The sequence below is a fragment of the Cajanus cajan genome, chromosome 2 (assembly GCF_000230855.2).
Source record: "Cajanus cajan strain Asha chromosome 2, NIPB_CcT2T_4, whole genome shotgun sequence".
NCBI lineage: Eukaryota > Viridiplantae > Streptophyta > Magnoliopsida > Fabales > Fabaceae > Cajanus > Cajanus cajan.
This window is the reverse complement of record NC_138518.1, coordinates 42,260,258-42,278,486: the sequence shown is the minus strand read 5'-3', so window position 1 is coordinate 42,278,486 and position 18,229 is coordinate 42,260,258. Positions and strand designations below refer to the sequence as shown.

The 18,229-nt window shown below is 34.5% G+C and overlaps 1 protein-coding gene across 3 annotated transcripts; it reads left to right on the top strand.

Moving 5' to 3' along the window:
• The first annotated feature begins 9,787 nt into the window (after positions 1-9,787).
• Positions 9,788-18,229, top strand: LOC109812027 (cyclin-dependent kinase C-1). 3 transcript variants are annotated; one of them, XM_020375884.3, is made up of 13 exons: positions 9,788-10,189; positions 13,690-13,784; positions 14,214-14,295; positions 14,540-14,630; positions 14,719-14,748; positions 14,926-15,035; positions 15,118-15,190; positions 15,302-15,422; positions 15,542-15,659; positions 16,184-16,323; positions 16,509-16,566; positions 17,051-17,121; positions 17,259-18,229. In XM_020375884.3, the coding sequence occupies exons 2-13, from the start codon at positions 13,696-13,698 to the stop codon at positions 17,821-17,823; spliced, it is 1,548 nt and encodes a 515-aa protein (XP_020231473.1). In that variant the 5' UTR covers positions 9,788-10,189; positions 13,690-13,695; the 3' UTR covers positions 17,824-18,229. The 3 variants fall into 3 exon arrangements, with proteins under 3 accessions (XP_020231473.1, XP_082924326.1, XP_020231471.1); XM_083068200.1 differs by lacking the exon at positions 13,690-13,784 and having other exon boundaries at positions 14,218-14,295; XM_020375882.3 differs by lacking the exon at positions 13,690-13,784.

The window sequence follows — 18,229 nt, the reverse complement described above, 5'->3', positions numbered from 1 at the left end:
CCTGCCACTCCTAGTCATGCCCCCAAGTCCAGCGATGTTAGAGATATCGTTGTCGGCAGAAGAATGGATGTCGTATATCCATGGCACAGCCTTATTTGATTCGTAGGGGAAAGGTCTTGGAGCAGTGATCCTTAACGGTGTCGGACCTTCCCCTTTGTCTGTCTTGATTACCAACAACGGAGTTGACGTGTGTTCGCTTGACGCGGTTGTTGGCTTGCATTTAATAACGAACGGCGTGCGATCCATTCTTTGAACATACGCATCGCTTAATCCTTTCTTTTTATTACTATTATTAATGAATTACTAGGAGGGATGTATGAAATGCAAAACTAGATCCCTCCATGATCTTTGATAAGAATGCATGATATGAGATGATGACGTTGAATATGCATGCATTGTGTTTATTCAACTAAGCATTATCATGTTTTTTAGGATGTCCCTAAGATGATGCATGATATTGCTTGGTTTGGATAAATAACCCTTTTTTCTTTTTTGGGTATTTTTTATTTATTTATTTTTTTTGTATTTTTTTTGGGTGAAAAGGGAAACTACCTACATGAATGTGATGAAGGTAGATGTTAACACCATGCAATGGAAGATTCTTATTCCTATTTATTCTTATTTAAAAAGGAATAGGAATGTTGTATGTTTAAAGAAATGCAATGTATGCTCATACAATGTCACATAATCAATGCACAAACAATTTACTCATCCACGAACAGTCACGAGCGAATCACGAGGTAGGGGTATCCTGCAGAAAAGTGCATATTCAAGGTGGTTCTAACTGTTCTCACCGGTCTGAGGCCCCCAAGGTGCCCCCATTATAGGGACCCAATTCCTCTCGTCGTAAGTCGATGGAAAGCTCCAACGCACTGTCGGACTCGAGTTCATGGTTATCACCTTGAGTGATGCTTTCCGACAACGGTCTACGGGCACCTATAGACCCATTTGACAACCGGCCGTACTAACATCCACTCCCTATGGCTTACCACTCATGCCCCCGGGTATAGAGGGAACTGTTGTGTGCAAAGGTTCGTGTGCAGTTTGTATTTCAAACAATTGCGGAAAATTTAAAAATACAACAGTTATTAAAGCCAAATAGATAAACATGTTATCATACAAGCAAGGGGTAATGAAGTAATTTTAACTATTATTTGTTAAAAATAATCTGTCACTAAATGGGACTGACTCTCGAGGCTTCCCCAGTGGAGTCGCCATCTGTCGCCACCGGCCCGAAACGGGCTTTCGGCATTCGCGAAGGATGGTTGGACTCTTTTATTTGTTTAAAAATATGGATTGCTAGAATGACTTATTCTCAAACTGAGACCTCGTCAAACGAGCAATTTTATTAAAAGGCTCACCAATCCATGTTAATCCCAAGCGGGACCCTCCATGGATTAGCGGTTTTCATAAAAAGGAAGGGTTCATGGAGTCGCCACCAATGTTTTACTCAAAACATTGGAAAAAGAGGTTTAAGGCAATCGATTCAAAAATCGACTTCGGCCATTACAACCAGAGTCGGGTAAGGGAGTCGGTTACGCGTGGGGAAGGTGTTAGCACCCCACAGCGCCCCTTTCGGGTTCCCTATGACAGATTATTTAAAAATAATAGTGCGAAATTACTAAATTACCCCTATTTATTCTAAGCAATTATAAATTAACTATCTACATGATGACAGTTTAAATATGTACACACAGAAAGCGGTAAAAGAAGGGACTTTAAAGAGATAAACCTTTGAAGCGTGCTTTCTTATATATCTTGACAGAAATTGGGAAGCGTTTTGGCGTTCCCTCCCTCTACAAGACCGCTCGCTCCCTCCTATAAAATTTTAACTATGGAAATCCGGAGGATTTCCCTTCGACTAGGTTCGAATCTCCAAGCTAAATGCTCGGAATTCCAGAACTTCGTCGGATCGACTCCCAGAGAGATTTCTAGGGCAGAACACTGCTCAAAAACCCCAGAATACTCAAGGAGGGAGTCAAAACTGTGTGTAAAAGTGTAGAATGACGTCCCATTGGCGTCATATTTATAGGGATGAGGCTCAATACGGTTTATGGGGGTCAATACGGTCCGTATTGAAGTTTTGAACTACAATACGGCCGTATTGAATTCAATACGGCCGTATTGAAGTTCAAAAAACCTCAATACGGCCGTATTGAAGTTCAGTGCGGCCGTATTGAAGTTCAGTGCAGCCGTATTGAATTCAATGCAGCCGTATTGAAGTTCAGAAACTTCAATACGGCCGTATTGAGTTCAGTGCGGCCGTATTGAAGTTCAAAATGTTCAATACGGCCGTACTGAACCTCTGGGAGACCGTATTGGGCTTCATTCCTCCCACTTTTCTTATTTTAGCTATCCTAAGACCTCTAGACCTATAGAGAACCCTCCTTGGGCCTTCTGGAAGTCCTTCTGGCTGATCTTCCTTCAGTCTTCGAGAGTCTTCAAGCTTTATTTCCGACCCGGACAATTTTAGGGGTCTACAAGGACAATCCTTGGAGTTACACGTGGGACTCATCACTAAGTCCATGACTAAGAGAGTAAAAGAAGATGGGGGAGCTAACACTCCTAAAGATATGCTCCTCATGGTTATATAGAGTATTGATCACTCTCCTAAGCCTTGTCAGTATAGATTTATTTTTATTCCTATTTTATCCTTATTTTTAATTTCCTATTTTGCCCTTGTATTTTGGGTACCTTAGACATGATTTATTTTACTTGTATTTCCCATTTTACCCTTTCATTTTGGGGTATTTAGAACTTAGGATTTATTTTGGTTTGTATTCCTATTTTGCCCTTGTATTTTGGGGTATTTAGAATTTTGGGCTTTGATTCCTAGAGTATTGTAAGTGGGCCGTGAGCATGAGAGGGTTTTTTAGGCTAAGTGAAGCATTGGCCCAAGTCCGAGGGCACCTAGGGTGCATATTTCTATCATGCTCCTAGTTGTAGCTTAACTTAACCCAAAAAGATGCCATCTTGACCTAGGCATGTGCGACACATGGGGAGACATATTTGGGTTTCATTTAGGGTGCATTTCCTTCTCATTTTGAGGTGGAAATGATCACCCAATGATGACCTAGCTGTCACCTCTCCATAGGGTTATGACCTCACCCATCACTTATAAACACCCTAGGCTACACCACTTGTAAATACTTTGAATATTGATATAGAGTGAGCCTTTGTGCCTTTATATTTTCCTTAGTCTCCCTTGGTCATTCTCAGCCAAAACTCTACCTATCTCCACCTTGAGTGAAAAACCCTAAAAGTCACCTTCATATACCATGGAGTGAGCCAAATCCTAGAGTGTCTCTCAAGCATTTTGTCAAACACCTTCCTTCCTTTATCATTCTCAGCCATGATCATCCATCCAAGGCTAGAGCATTGAAGAACCTATTGGTTCCGGGAAGAACACAAATCTAGAAGGGGGTTGAATAGATTCTTCTTTTAGACAACTTCTAATGATCTCTCTTGCTTTCTTGGTAATTTCTTTCTTTCTCAAACAACTTATTACTAAACACATTTAGATTACAAACTAAACAAGATACAAAGTATATCAGATTTACACAGCGGAATAAATGTTGCAATCCAAATTGATTTTAGTAATTACCTTCCTTCACTTTATTACCAAATTGCATATATCATATATCGAATTTCACAAATCACAACCTATAATATTCAAGAAAACATTTCTTTTACTTTCTTGAAATTCTTGTTATCAATTCAATATGTATTATAACAAGATATGAAGGTAAAAGAGAAATTGCAAAGTGGTCTATATTAGTTCAGCCATACAAAGACCTACATCCAGTTTCTGACTTAACTCCTCGCTAAATCCAGTCTTTCTACTATAATATTCTTTAGAAACACCATGTACAAGCAATATTCTAATCAGAAAACACAATCACGTAATCTTGATCCCACAAGATTATACAATCACCAGAATTCTTGCACATCAAGAATCCACTTGAGAAAACCTATCTCAAGATTTCTCTTTCACTCTTTCATGAGATTCCTTATCTCAAAGAGTCACATACCATAGCATACCCAGCTATACAAACAAAAGGTTAAAGATCAAAATTGATACACATGATGTGTAGATTGATCTTCCATAATGAATTGTTCAACAATCTTGAATTTCTTGAACTTATTTCAAGATAACATCTTTCTTGAGTTTCTTTTTGCTCTTGAATTGTTTTGAAAATATTTGATCTTCTCTAAAAAAATGATTTTCAGATTCTTGAAAATGTTTTTCTATATCACTATTTCCATGTGTTTGTTAATTTTTCAAAAAGAGTTATATTTATAGAGCAAATAAGATTTCATCATTAAAAACTCGTAACAGTAGTAATCTATTACCAATATCAGGTAATCTATTACCAATTTTTAATGAGAACTGAAATTTGAGAAACAAGAACAAAGTTAATCAATTACTGTTCCTGGTAATCGATTATCTCGAGTCCCATAAACCATAAAACTCATTTTTCAGTAGAGGTAACCAATTACTAATGTTGGTAATCGATTATCTTAATACTTTTTCAACTATTTTCACTTGTTTTCACTCAAAAGTCACCATGGTAATCAACTACTTCATTTGGTAATCGATTATCACAGAGAGGACATTGAATTCCACTTCAAAACTAAGTTTCAGTACTGGTAATCTATTACCTGACTTAATCATGAATTCTTTTGAATGAACCAAGTTTCATTTTATGTCAAAACACTTTGTATAATTTCTAACATTATGTTTTCACATGAAATGGCAAACATTAAGTTGAAATATATGAGTTTTATGTTTTCTAAAACAAGATGTAATTTTGAAATTAATTCATCACAATAAGAAAACACATCCAAGCCTAAGTCTAATAACAAGCAATACATTATCCTTTTCAACATAGGCCATGAAAATAAAAAATGAATGAAGCAAACTAAATAAATCTATACAAATCTAATGCTAACATCATCAAAACTAAAACTTCTTCAATCTTCATAAAGATTTTCAAGAGAGGCTTCAGTAATTGACTCAATAATTATGATGGAAAGAAGTTGAAGAAGTGATTAATGTTCTTCTAGAATCTCCACCTTCACGACTTTTCTCCTCTTGAGGTATGTTAATGGCGGATTGATGGAGACCTTAACAAGCTCCAAGGCTTGTTGAAGCATCCAAGGTGGATCGGCCACTCCTTGCAAGTGAAGAAGCTTGATGGAGCCAAGGCACAAAGGTTGGAAACCTTTATGAAGAAGCTAGGAGAGAAAGTTCTCCACGGCTAAGGTGACTTTGAGAATAGAGAATTCAATAAGAATTTCAGATTTCATTCATCAAAAGTGAGGGAAAATGAGAGAATTACAAATATATAGTAGGAGGTAGCTTAAGGAGCAAGCTAACTTTAACCATGGTTCAAGTGAACCATGATTTAGTTGCTTGACCGTCCAAGCTAGTTAAGAGGCTTGTGGAGCAAGCTTCTCACTTAGCTTGCTTGGGAAGCAAGCTAAGGAGAAGCTTGTAGCACAAGCTTCTCAAGCTTAAAGGAATGAAGAAGCAATTTCGGCCAAGGATGAAGACTAGGAAAGCTAGGCGGCCTTGGACTCCTTTAGCTCCATGAAGAGAGGTTTAGGCTCTTCAGCTTCAGCTTGTGGTTCTACTTTCAATTTCGCTTTAGGTTGAGAAGGTTCACCAGCTTCCACATTGGGTGCGTCTTCTCTAGACAGCCAACCTGCATTGATTTTCACTAGCTTCATCATATTTAATGCTTTATCCTTAATATCATGGATATCTTTTGTTGATTCTCTAGCTTATCCTTCTAGAGGTACATTGTAATGAGCTAACACTTTACTTATGAACACGACATATGGACACTTGTAATCCATCAGCCTTCTTGTCTTCAGCATTATGTCTTCAATTACAAATACCTAATTAATTTGAATTTGATTCTTTATGCCAGCCAAAAGAATCATATAATCCTCACTCATCTAAGCATGGTTGCTTCCTCTAGCAGCAATTGTGTTTGCAAGAATTTTTTATTTTGTTTAAAATCCCCTCTTTGACACTGCGTGATAATTTTTGGATTTAATTGATTTGTGTCTTTGAGAAAAATGACATATGTTCGTCTCTATATTGAAAATTTAAGAGGGATCTAATTGTTTATTTTTTATAGTGACTCAGCAATGCTATCATCCACTTGCATTCGTTTTTCCTCAAAAAGTGGTTGTTTTTCTTTAAACACTAGAATAAAGGCGAAGCCTTATACCTAGATCAAGATAAGAAGTGAGAAAACGAGGCAATCCTTCCAAACAATTGTTGAACCCTTTTCACATTGCTCAAAGTTCTCATGTTGATGATAGTTAAGCAATTATTTGTGTTTGCTTCAATCCCTTGATGAGTTAGGAGAAACTTGAGAAATATACCCTTCTCAAACACTAAATGAACCTTTATTTTTTTTATTTCATTAAGTGTATTGAACAACTTTCAAAGGTAGGTTGTATATCGAGATATCACATCAAATTAGATGACCATGTTGTTTACATAAGCTTCAACATTCTAACCTAACATGTTTGCCAAGACTTTGTCAAATAAATGTTGATATGTTACTTTAGAGTTCTTTAGTCCAAAGTGTATAACACTATAGAAAAAATTTAACATTTCTACACAAATGCCAATTTAGCCTTTTCCTTAGGGTGCATTCAAATTTGATTATAGCTTGAGTATGCATCCATAAAACTTAATAGTTCACATCCAAAGGCTTCGTTCATCAAGTAGTCAATGTTTGGCTAAAGATATGAATCTTTTCCTTAGGGTGCATTAAAATTTGATTATATATAGCCTGAGTATGCATCCATAAAACTTAATAGTTCACATCCAAAGGCTTTGTCCATCAAGTAGTTGATGTTTGGCTAAAGATATGAATCTTTGGGGCATGCCCTATTCTAGTAAGTGAAATATCTACATATCCTCCATTTATTGTTTGACATTTTGACCATCACTATATTTGCCAATCGAGTAGGGTACTAAATTTCCCAAATGTGTTTTGTTAATAGTTTATCCGTTGTTGTCACAATTATCTCTCTATTTTTAGGGCCAAATTTCCTTACTTTTATAGCTATTGGTTTATCTATGGGGTCGAATGTCAGCTAATGGCATAAGAAATCTAAATTAATTCTTGACTTCTATATGGGGAATCATTCATTATGACTTTAACTATTTTGTTTGGCCCAATTTTTACCTTTTTCAAATCCTCTACTAGATGTAGTCTTTGATCTTCAAGAACTTCCTTATGGTCAAGGTCCACATCATGTGTGTATTCAATTGATTATGGTAGGTTTGTCATGTGGGCTTGTCTTCAATTCCTTAAAATACCTTCATAACACTTTGTAGTCATCTCTTGATTGACTTCCAAAGTGTTAACATCCTCATTAATCATGGGACACTTCACCTTAAGGTGCATTGTAGAAAACAACAACTTCTAGTTAGTTTTGTGAGGAACAACCAAAGGCATGTTGTTGGCAGATGAGACATTAACCATGATGTATTTGATAATTATGGTTTTTGCTTTGTCGTCGTAGTCAATGGTTGTTTTGAGCTCTACGAGACCACATACTTCCACTTGATCTACCTAAAAACCAACCAATATTCCTACATCTAGTCTTAAGGAGTTAAAGGGGATGGTTAGACCCACAAAGTATCCCAGAATAGAACATCCATTAAGCTTCCTTCATCAACCAACACAAGTTTGACATTTTTCTTCATCATGGTCACCAAAATTGCCTAAGTTATCATCATAAGGAATGACATCTTAAAGATCATCATTGAAAAACCTAATCATGGGTTTCTTCAACTTTGTTGATTTGAGAATGTCATGACCAATTGAGCTTATATTTTTAAGTAAAGAACGTTGCTTCTCTAATGGAAAAGCCTCCAACTATTGTATTAAAATCACCTTGGATTGGGCCAAATCCTATAAATAAGTCTAGTCTCTTTTCATCTTTGTCAGGTTTGCAATTTGTATAGGCCTTATGTCAACTATAGTAAGCAAGACTTTTGTCTTTAATCAACCTTGTTATTTGTGGTTGCAAAACAATTTTTTTTGGTGTTGTGTTTGTATACTTAGTGAAATGCACACTATGCTTTCTTGTCTCTTCCCTACCTTCGGGGTTGGTCTTTTGGGGATAGTGCAAAAGTTTAGCTGCATTTACTTCTTTTAGGACTTCTCTACATGCCACCCTCAAAGGAATGAGTGCCATTATAGAGTAATCCTTTTAGTCATTCGAGGTTGAGTGTCGACATTTCTCCTAATCTCATCAATTATCTAAATTTTTGGTTCGATAGTCGTTTCACTTATTCCAACTTGAACATAGCTTTAGATAATATTTTCCTCTATTTGTCCTTGAAGTTGAACCAGTTGTCAATCCTAACAATTATTTTCCTTGGTTTGACCTTGATATTTGTTACACTTATTCCAATTTGATGAACACATCTTTAGGTAAACTTTTCCTTCGTTCGGACTTGAAGCAAAACTAGTTATAAATCCTAATAATGATCATTTTTAGCCTCCCACTTCTATCTTGTTCGCTTTTCCACTTCGATCTAACAAGTTGCTCAGCTCATATCTTAAACATTGCCAAAGTCAAGCAATGTACAAGAGATTCTAAAAATTAAAAGGCTCGTCCTGAGGCTACTACCTAAAGTTTCTATGAAAATACCTTCATTGGGGGTTAAAATGGAACATAGCTTCTACAAATATACCTAATTCAACTTATTAGTCTCACTAATGGAATTGATGAATTATTCCATATTTGAATTTCAACATTTTTCCTTTTAAATAATGCATCAATTGTAGTTGTCTTCTTCATCTAAAAATTGGCAAATACAAAAATGGTTAACAAAATTTATTTATACATTTTAACTTTTCTAGTTTTTATTATTATTTTAGTATAAAATTATAGAAAAGAAAATAAAAAAGACTAAATGATGCAAGAATATGAATCTTTAGTTCTCTGTTACAATAATTAATAATAATAATAATAATAATAAGCATTATTTATTGATTTCATTCTTAATTTTATTATTATAAAAAAAATAAGTAAACACAAGAGAAATTATATGTTATGCATATGTATGTAAAAGGAGTTAATTAAATAATGCAAAACCTAGCTAAGATTGATATTTGGTGTTGGTGTCGTATGTGTTGTACAATTTGTAATTGCATTTGTTGGGAACTGTTGGAATGAAAATGAATAATGTGGATAATAGATGACTAGATGAAGTATAAGTGGTATAGAGACATGAAAATATTAAGGTATAAAATTATAAAATGATGATATTTCACCTCATAAAAACTTAATTATCCTCATTTAACTTCACCCTTATATATTAGTTTCTTATTATTTTTTATTTTTATTAATCTAAATTAGTTTTTATCTCTTAGCTTATTTATTTTTTCTTAAGATTGGTTATCATCATATGAATTATCTTTAATCATATCTCAATGTATATGGTCTAAGTTACCAGACCCAAATTAATGGTTAATTAACAAGTGACTCATTATCAAGTCAATCAACGCTCAATAACTCAACCCAATTATCATCAACGTTATAATAAGAAAAGTCTAATTATTCTAACATTACATTGAACATAATTTTTTTTTATAATTTATATTAAATAATATTATATTTGACATTTAATGCCTTTTATATTATAATAATATTATTGTTTTTTTTTTTTACATAATATTATATTAAAAATTTAAAATATACATTTAGATAGCATAAATTATTTGATAAAACTCTAATACATTACGACCCTTATACCGCAATCCGATTTTAGAGAAGTGTTTGCACCTTTCCATCTTCAAACAAACTACATTCGCAGCCTTTGTCGGCACACTTCGATTTTCCACTCCAATTCCGATTTTCTCTTCTCACCACTGTTCTAGGAAATTTTCCCAGAAAAATTCATCCCTGTCTTCCCCACTCGCTCGAAAATCCGAGCGACAATAAGACCCTCTTTCGATTCTCGCTCGCTTCGGTGTTCTTGTGGGATTCTTTTTTTTCTCGCGCAGAGCAAAACCCTCTAGGGTTTGCGAGGAGCAAGGGCTATGTCAGGCCTGGGGCAACTCAACGTGAACGAGTCACCTTCGTGGGGATCCAGAAGCGTCGATTGCTTCGAGAAGTTGGAGCAAATTGGCGAGGGCACATATGGGTCAGTGTTCTCTCATATCTCACTATTTCTTCTTGTTTTCTTTTCAGAAGTTAATTGTTGCACATTGTTTGTTTCAATTTTATTGTTATTGTTACTATTTATATTGTGGTTTGTGGTTTATGGTTGTGGACAACGACTTGTGTTTGATCATGTTATTAATCTAATTTATTATTGTTTTTTGGGAGGGGAGGGGGATTGGATTGGGAAGTGTATGTATATATATATTTATAATGATTTAGGTTTGAGTGTCTGAGAGAAGTTTATAAAAGGGAGGTATATTAAGGACATGTTTGGATAAATTTCTCCATCAGTAGTTATAGAGGGTAAAGTGAATTGAGTTTCTCCCGTGTAAGTTAAAATTAACTCATGTACTTTAACTTTCTTTAACTTTCATAGAAGTTCTTTTATCTAACTTTTTCATAAGTTGATTATAAATTATAGGAGAATGGTAAATATATTTTACCTTCATAAAATTTTCTCTTAAAAGTGTTGGTCAAGAAGTTTATTCAAATAAGGCCTAAGCTTTTGCCTTTTGGTTTATGGAGAAGCAGCGTAAGGGTATGGGATTGTTAGCTAGTGAATGGAACTTCTTGAAACGAGATACAATTAATTTGATTGCTAGAGTAGAGTGGATGGTAAAAGAATCTGGCCTTTTTTGTCAGCAAACTGATATTCACAAGTTTAACATCTTATCAGGAACATAAATAACAGTGTTAATCTGGTTCTTGTTCTGTTCACAAGCTTCAGGATTATCTGTTTCTATTTGTTTAATTACATTTTGGTGTTGCAAGTAATTTACTTTCGAAATGTTTTATACTTTGTGGTTTTTTTGGTTGGTTGGTTAGGGGGGGGGGGGGGGGGGTTTGGGGGGGGGGGGGGGTGGGGGCAGAGAGGAGTTGAGGCTGAGAAAGACAGAATATTACTTCTTTCATCTAAAGTTCCTTCACTTTTGACATTGTCCGGACACATATATTTATGTTAAAGTCTCCTTCTGATGTTCACAATCAATTCAAATGCTTCTTAAAAATGACTATTCTGTCATTCATGTATTTTTATCTGAAGGAATATGCCGTGATGAGTTTACTTTTGACAAATTGCATAACATTCTTACACAATTTCTTTTTAAGTTGTTTGAAAAACATTGCTTGACTTGAATCACTTATTCTTAAATGAAGTTCATTTGTTTATTTGGTAGTTTTTATATGGTTACATCTACTTTACTCATTTTGTTATCCTGTTGCCATGCTTAATTGCAAACCAGTCTCAATTCAATTTTTTTGAAAGATACTTTTGGGCCAGGTTAAGCATGAATTAAACTTAAGTTGGACATGTGATATTTAGAGCCCTGGATTAATGAGAATGTAGCTATATCAACCAGCAACTTTTGATCAGTGAAGCAATCATTAGTGTTTAAATTAACATATTTTGGAGTAAAAATGAGTATTTTTTATGGCAACCTCCTGAGAGAGTTTAGAAAAATGAGTAAATGATCATTATTTTTATTAATCTGTTCCAAACACCCAGTTACCCACTTAGTGGATTGTGTAAACAGATTTAGGGAGAAAGATTGTTAGGATCGCAATCCTCAATGGGAGGTTGCATGATTTTAAGCTTTGTGAGGGGTCCTCCTTGCTAACTCTTGCTGGGATCGTGACAGAGTAGTTCTGCGGTCTTCCATACTCAATTGTGATACTCAATTGTGGGATCGACGATCCCCTACTAGGTGGAATACAAAAAGGTTGGTTCTTTTATGACCTGGTTGCACTCGATTTGCATAAAGAACCCTAAAATTTAACGCTCATCTCCTTTCCTATCTTCTTCGTGCCTCGATTCTCTTGTCCTCTGTCGCGACCTGCACAGGACATCCACTGTTGACTGAATCGTGATGTCGCAATGTTGTTAGGCTTCACGTTGCCTCACCTAGGGCTGTTTATGGTTTGATTTTTTGAAAAACAAATTGATTCATTTTATAAAAACTGTTTTGTTAACCAAACCATTTTTTTATTGGTTTGGCTTTTCTAAAAATGGATAAGACTTTTTTAGAATGGATCAATTTGGTGCAGGTTGATTATTCATTTTGTACTCATTTGTTTTTTTTTATAAATAAAATACCATAAAAGTTTATCAATTAACCAAAGTGCTTTTACAAATTGGTTCAATTTGGTTTTATTTTCTCAAGACATCGGTTTTTATAAATCAGTTTGGTTCAATTTTGCATCGGTTTAATTTGTTTTAGTTTTTTTGCACACCCCTAGCCAAACTAAAGTGTTTACATAATCGTGGAGCTTTTGTGAACTTGAATTATAAACTCTAAGGGGACGTTTGGTACACAAAAAGTTTTTACTTTTCCAAAAATCTGCATTGGGAATGTTAGTTTCTCGCATTTGATTTATCATTTAAAAAATAACATTTTAAAGAAACATTGTTTTCCTGGAATGTTTTTTGCATCGATTTTTCACAGGATTATTCTCAGGGAAGGAGGTGGGAAACTAACTTTCCCGAGGTAAAAATAAAGTTTTAATGTAGTATAAATGTAATGTTATCTTTATTAGTTTATTTAATGCAATAAAAATCCTTGATTCCTTAGTAAAATTCATAAACATTCTGAAAAACATTTTGACTAACCAAACAGATTTTCATGATTCTTAGGAATTATGATTCTCAAGCATGAAAAAATAATATTAAAAATCTTATAAGTAGTGCGCACGCGCGCGCGCACACACACACATATATATATATATATATATATATATATATATATATATTAATGTATGAAACATAATGCTTCTAATAATATAACAGTTCAACATTTTAACTCTAAAATAAAGAAAAATAGCAAATCACAATATAATAAAATAATAAAGTTTGACAATACTCATAAATTTAATAATTGTTCTTACAATACAAACATTTAAAAAATAATATATTGATATTATACAACCGAAAACAGCCAAATATAAACAAAATCACAATTCATAAAATAACTACAAAAGTAAAAAGTTAAACTTAAAAGAAAAGATAACGGAGTGAATGGGCCTCTAGCTAGAGACCAGGACCTTCCAAGTGAATGACAGATTTGGAAGTGCATGACTAGATCCCCTATGCATAGGTCATCTTCAATGACCAAAGACCACAACCTGATCCTATCTTAAAGCTTAAAATTAAGGCCTTCCTCCGTTAATTTCATTATGGAATTGTTTTACATAAATTATATTATGGTAATAAATTTAAAGATATGATAATTCTATTCTAAGTATTATTATACTAATATTTTTATGATTTAGGCTACTGTTATCTAATTAATTTGTCTAATATTTTGAAGTTATTTTTTTATATATGTTTTTTATACATACATGTATATAAATATATAAGTATAATTTTATATTTTATGTAAGAATGTAGGATCTAGTGATCCAAGTTACGATCCCCGAGTTATGAGTTTTCTTCTACCTTCCAATCCTAGGTAAAATCTTGATTTTAACAACCTTGGTAGGGAGTAGTATTATATGCAGGATGTTAAAAGAAAATGGAACAGCAACCCTCCCTTGACAGGATTTTTTCTTACAACAGTTTTGAAGATGTTATGGAATATTAGGTGAGGCAGAAGTTATGTCCTTTGAGGTTGCAGTTTATTTGTCATTTGTGATTAATTCTTTATTTTTTAGGTTTCTTTGGTTGCTTGTAAAATCTTCTTGTGCTGTGTTTTCTTCACAAATTTTCTTCTTTTGAAGCTGTTTTTTTTCATTTCACTGTAGTTTTTGCTTGCGTAAATTCTTATGTCTCACACCACACCCATTTTTCTTCAATGGAACATAGCTCCCAAGTCCATTTTATTCCTAAATACTTTAAAATTTTAGCTCTTCACATCTTTTTTGTTTGGATACTTGTTCCTTCTTCCATAACATTGGACTTTCATGAAATGCTTTAAAATTTTACATTTGGATTGGAATTATTTTGCTCCTGTATGTTCCATTGGACACCTATTTCCTAAAGGGAAATAATACTTGATAATGTTTGTTTGCAGTCAGGTTTACATGGCTAGAGAGATCAAAACTGGTGAAATTGTTGCTCTGAAGAAAATACGAATGGACAATGAGAGAGAAGGGGTATATCTTTGACCACCTTGCTGAATGTTCCATTATATTTCATTTCTTGGTAGCATAACTTGTAAGTTAATGCTATTTGTGTGATACTTCATCTGTGGTATCCTTGGTATTTTTTTTTCTTCTGCATTTCCAAACATTTGATTGTTCAATTCAGTGTACCAAAATCTGAAGTTGCAGTAGCTATCTGTTGCTCTGTCTGTAATTAGAGTTTCCTTCTGAATCATACCGAGTTTTGTCATTGCAGTTTCCTATAACTGCTATACGTGAAATCAAAATTCTAAAGAAACTACACCATGAAAATGTAATCAAGTTGAAAGAAATTGTGACTTCTCCAGGTACGTCAAATATCTTGCTGCTATTAAAATAGTGTAGGCTTCAATTTATTCACTTCTAAAATTTATTAATTGTTTATTTTTTTTACAGGCCCTGAGAAAGATGAACAAGGGAGGCCAGGCAAGTTATTTATTTTCATGATAAGAGTCAATTACCTCATTTTCAACTAGACAGTAGCATGTAGTCTGTTTTACTGTTTTGACTCAGAATATATCCATCTTCTCCCTTTAGATTCTCTTATTTTCTGTATTTCCCTACTACATCTTTCTTTTGTTTTTATGTTTTTTGGATGTGCAGATGGTAACAAATATAAAGGTGGCATCTATATGGTCTTTGAATACATGGACCATGATTTGACAGGTCTTGCTGATCGACCTGGAATGAGATTCACAGTTCCCCAAATTAAGGTATTACTATTAATATTAAGTGTTAATTGATATATTAATAGTTGCTTTAGTGATGCCTGACTCGGTTTTTTTCCTTCCAAAGTGTTACATGAGACAGCTTCTGACTGGGCTGCATTACTGTCATGTTAATCAAGTACTTCACCGTGATATCAAAGGTGTCCTTTTGATAATGTCTTCCAAAGATACATATACTAGTTTTGGATTTAGATTTTATTAAATCTATTACTCCTATTTAATGTATTTTTATTTTTTATTTTTAATTGCAGGTTCAAATCTTCTCATAGATAATGAAGGTAATCTAAAACTTGCAGATTTTGGACTGGCACGATCATTTTCTAATGAACACAATGCAAATCTTACAAATCGTGTCATCACATTATGGTACAGGTAATTGATGTTCTTATAATCATTGAGTTTTTAATTTTGAACTGACTAAGTTTATTTGGGAGGGTGGCATCATGAAAATAAACCTGTACGTGTATTGATTTATTTTATTTTATATTTAGACCCCCTGAGCTGCTCCTTGGGACAACGAGATATGGACCAGCTGTAGATATGTGGTCTGTAGGGTGCATTTTTGCAGAACTTCTTCATGGGAAACCTATCTTTCCTGGAAAAGACGAGGTTAGTGATAATATATAATCTTTGTGTTGTCTGAGAGAGATTGTCCTCATATTTGAATATTTGATGGAAAATACTCCTGTTGTTGGGAAATTGTTTAGTGGATGGAGTGCTTTTATCAAGTATATTATCAATACTCAGTACTGCTATGTTTTAATGGCCGAATGAAGAGATTCTTCAAATTACTTGCATACTGTTTCTGTTTTTGTCCAAGTTACTTCAGATATTTGGTGCCTATCAAAATAATGATTTTTATCTGAAAATGTTAGAATATGGATAATATTTGTGTTTATTTGCATTATTGTTGTTTTTTATATTATTCTTCAGCAGTTGATGGAATGCTAATGGCAATGCAAGGCTTGATTGCTGGATCTAACCTTAATATACTTTTCTAGAATTTAGTTACCTATGTTTTTACTTCCATTCTATTTATTGCTTTTAGCATGTGTGACCTACAGTGTATAATATTCATGGTAATTGTTTCTAGTTCAGCTAGAAGATAATGCATGTTTTCTTTGAAATTATAGCCGGAGCAATTAAATAAGATCTTTGAGCTCTGTGGAGCACCGGATGAGGTGAACTGGCCTGGTGTTTCTAAGACTCCTTGGTATAATCAATTTAAGCCAACACGACCAATGAAAAGACGTCTCAGGGAAGTTTTCAGACAGTAAGTATCAGAATATGAGCATAAGTAATTTTACATATTTCTTATCTCTCCCCAAAAACATGAGTAATCATGTGCCTATTCAAACTGAGTATTAGCATAAATCCTAAACACTAAAACTGAGTACTTTATTTATTTTTTGTGCCTATTCAATCTGAATAGCTTTTATCCCTGTGAATGAATTACAGTTTTGATCGTCATGCTCTGGAATTATTGGAGAAGATGCTGACACTTGATCCTGCTCAGGTATTTTTTTTAATTGCTGAATAAATGTTGAGTTGTTTCATTTTAGTGTTTCGACTTTCAAATACCTGGTATCCCAATATTTTTACTCTATTTGGTCTCTTTCTTTTTTGATAATGTTAATTGTATGTTTGTATCTACAATTATTTAGTTATTTAACATATTGACAAATTGCCTTTTCAGCTCATGACAACATTGTTATCATCTTGTTTTGGTACTGAGTGGCTTATGTTATGTGATCAATATGGTGAAAATAAAATATACAAAAAAAGAATACAATTGCATAGTGCTGGTGTGAGACTCGACGTAGAATATATTAATGCATGTGAAAATTTTAAAATATGAAATATATTGTTTTCTCTTTCAGTGTAATCCAATGATTATATTGTTCATGTCTGGGGGAGATATTCTTTTGTTATGAATAATTCTGCTTTTGGTCTGCATCAGTGCATCCTAAAATTTGTTTGCCTATTTAATTTCCCAATAGAGAATTACTGCCAAGGATGCACTTGATGCTGAGTATTTCTGGACTGATCCGTTACCATGTGATCCCAAGAGGTATAACCTTCTTAGAAGTATATGATTTTTAAATGTCTCCCACATGTGTACAAGTTATATTCCGTTAAGTTTGTTGTTTTGATCATCTATAATTTACTATTTCTTTTCAACTTACTATTAGTCTATGTTTGGCTTAGTTTACCAAAGTATGAGTCATCACACGAGTTTCAGACCAAGAAAAAGCGTCAGCAGCAACGACAAAATGAAGAAAATGCCAAGCGTCTTAAAATGCAGCATCCGCAACAACATAGTCGTCTTCCCCCCATTCAGCAAGCTGGGCAACAACATGGCCAAATGCGGCAAGGTCCTAACCACCCTATTCATGGATCTCAACCAACAGTTGCTGGAGGACCTAGCCATCACTATGGAAAACCCCGAGGTCCCTCTGGTGGACCAGGAAGATATCCACCTGGTGGGAACCCTGGTGGTGGGGGATACAATCACCCAAATCGTGGAGGTCAAGGAGGAGGGGGTGGTGGTTATGGCAGTGGGCCATATCCTCCTCAAGGGCGGGGTGCACCATATGGGTCGAGTGGAATGCCTGGCGGACCTGGTGGTGGTCCTCGTGGTGGCAGTGGGAGTGGCTATGGAGTTGGAGCACCAAATTATTCTCAAGGTGCTCCTTATGGTGGGTCTGCAACTGGGCGTGGCTCAAACATGATGGGTGGTAACCGCAACCAACAGTATGGTTGGCAGCAGTAAAATAGTGCTTATTGACAGTATGGTTGGCAGCAGTAAAATAGTGCTTAGTGTGATTTCGTGATGGTCTGAAGAGATGGTGCTTGATGAACAGTGATTGAAACTCGGACATACTGATGGATTGAGTTATTAAGAAAAAGATATCACCCTTATTCATTGATTATTGATAAAATAGTTTGATTACTTGAACTGCATTTAAGTGTCTGTAAAACACCTAACATGTTTCTTGTCCTTCAGTCGCAAAGAGACCACTAAAGGGGAGAGAACCACTTGATGCTTTTTATAGTTTTTTCAATATTTTATACCTTTGATTCCTGAGCAGTATGCTTGAAGATGTATAATATACTACTGTTGTAGATGACATTGTTTTTCTTGAAATCTTTAACCATGTTTTCTTTATTTTTTATAA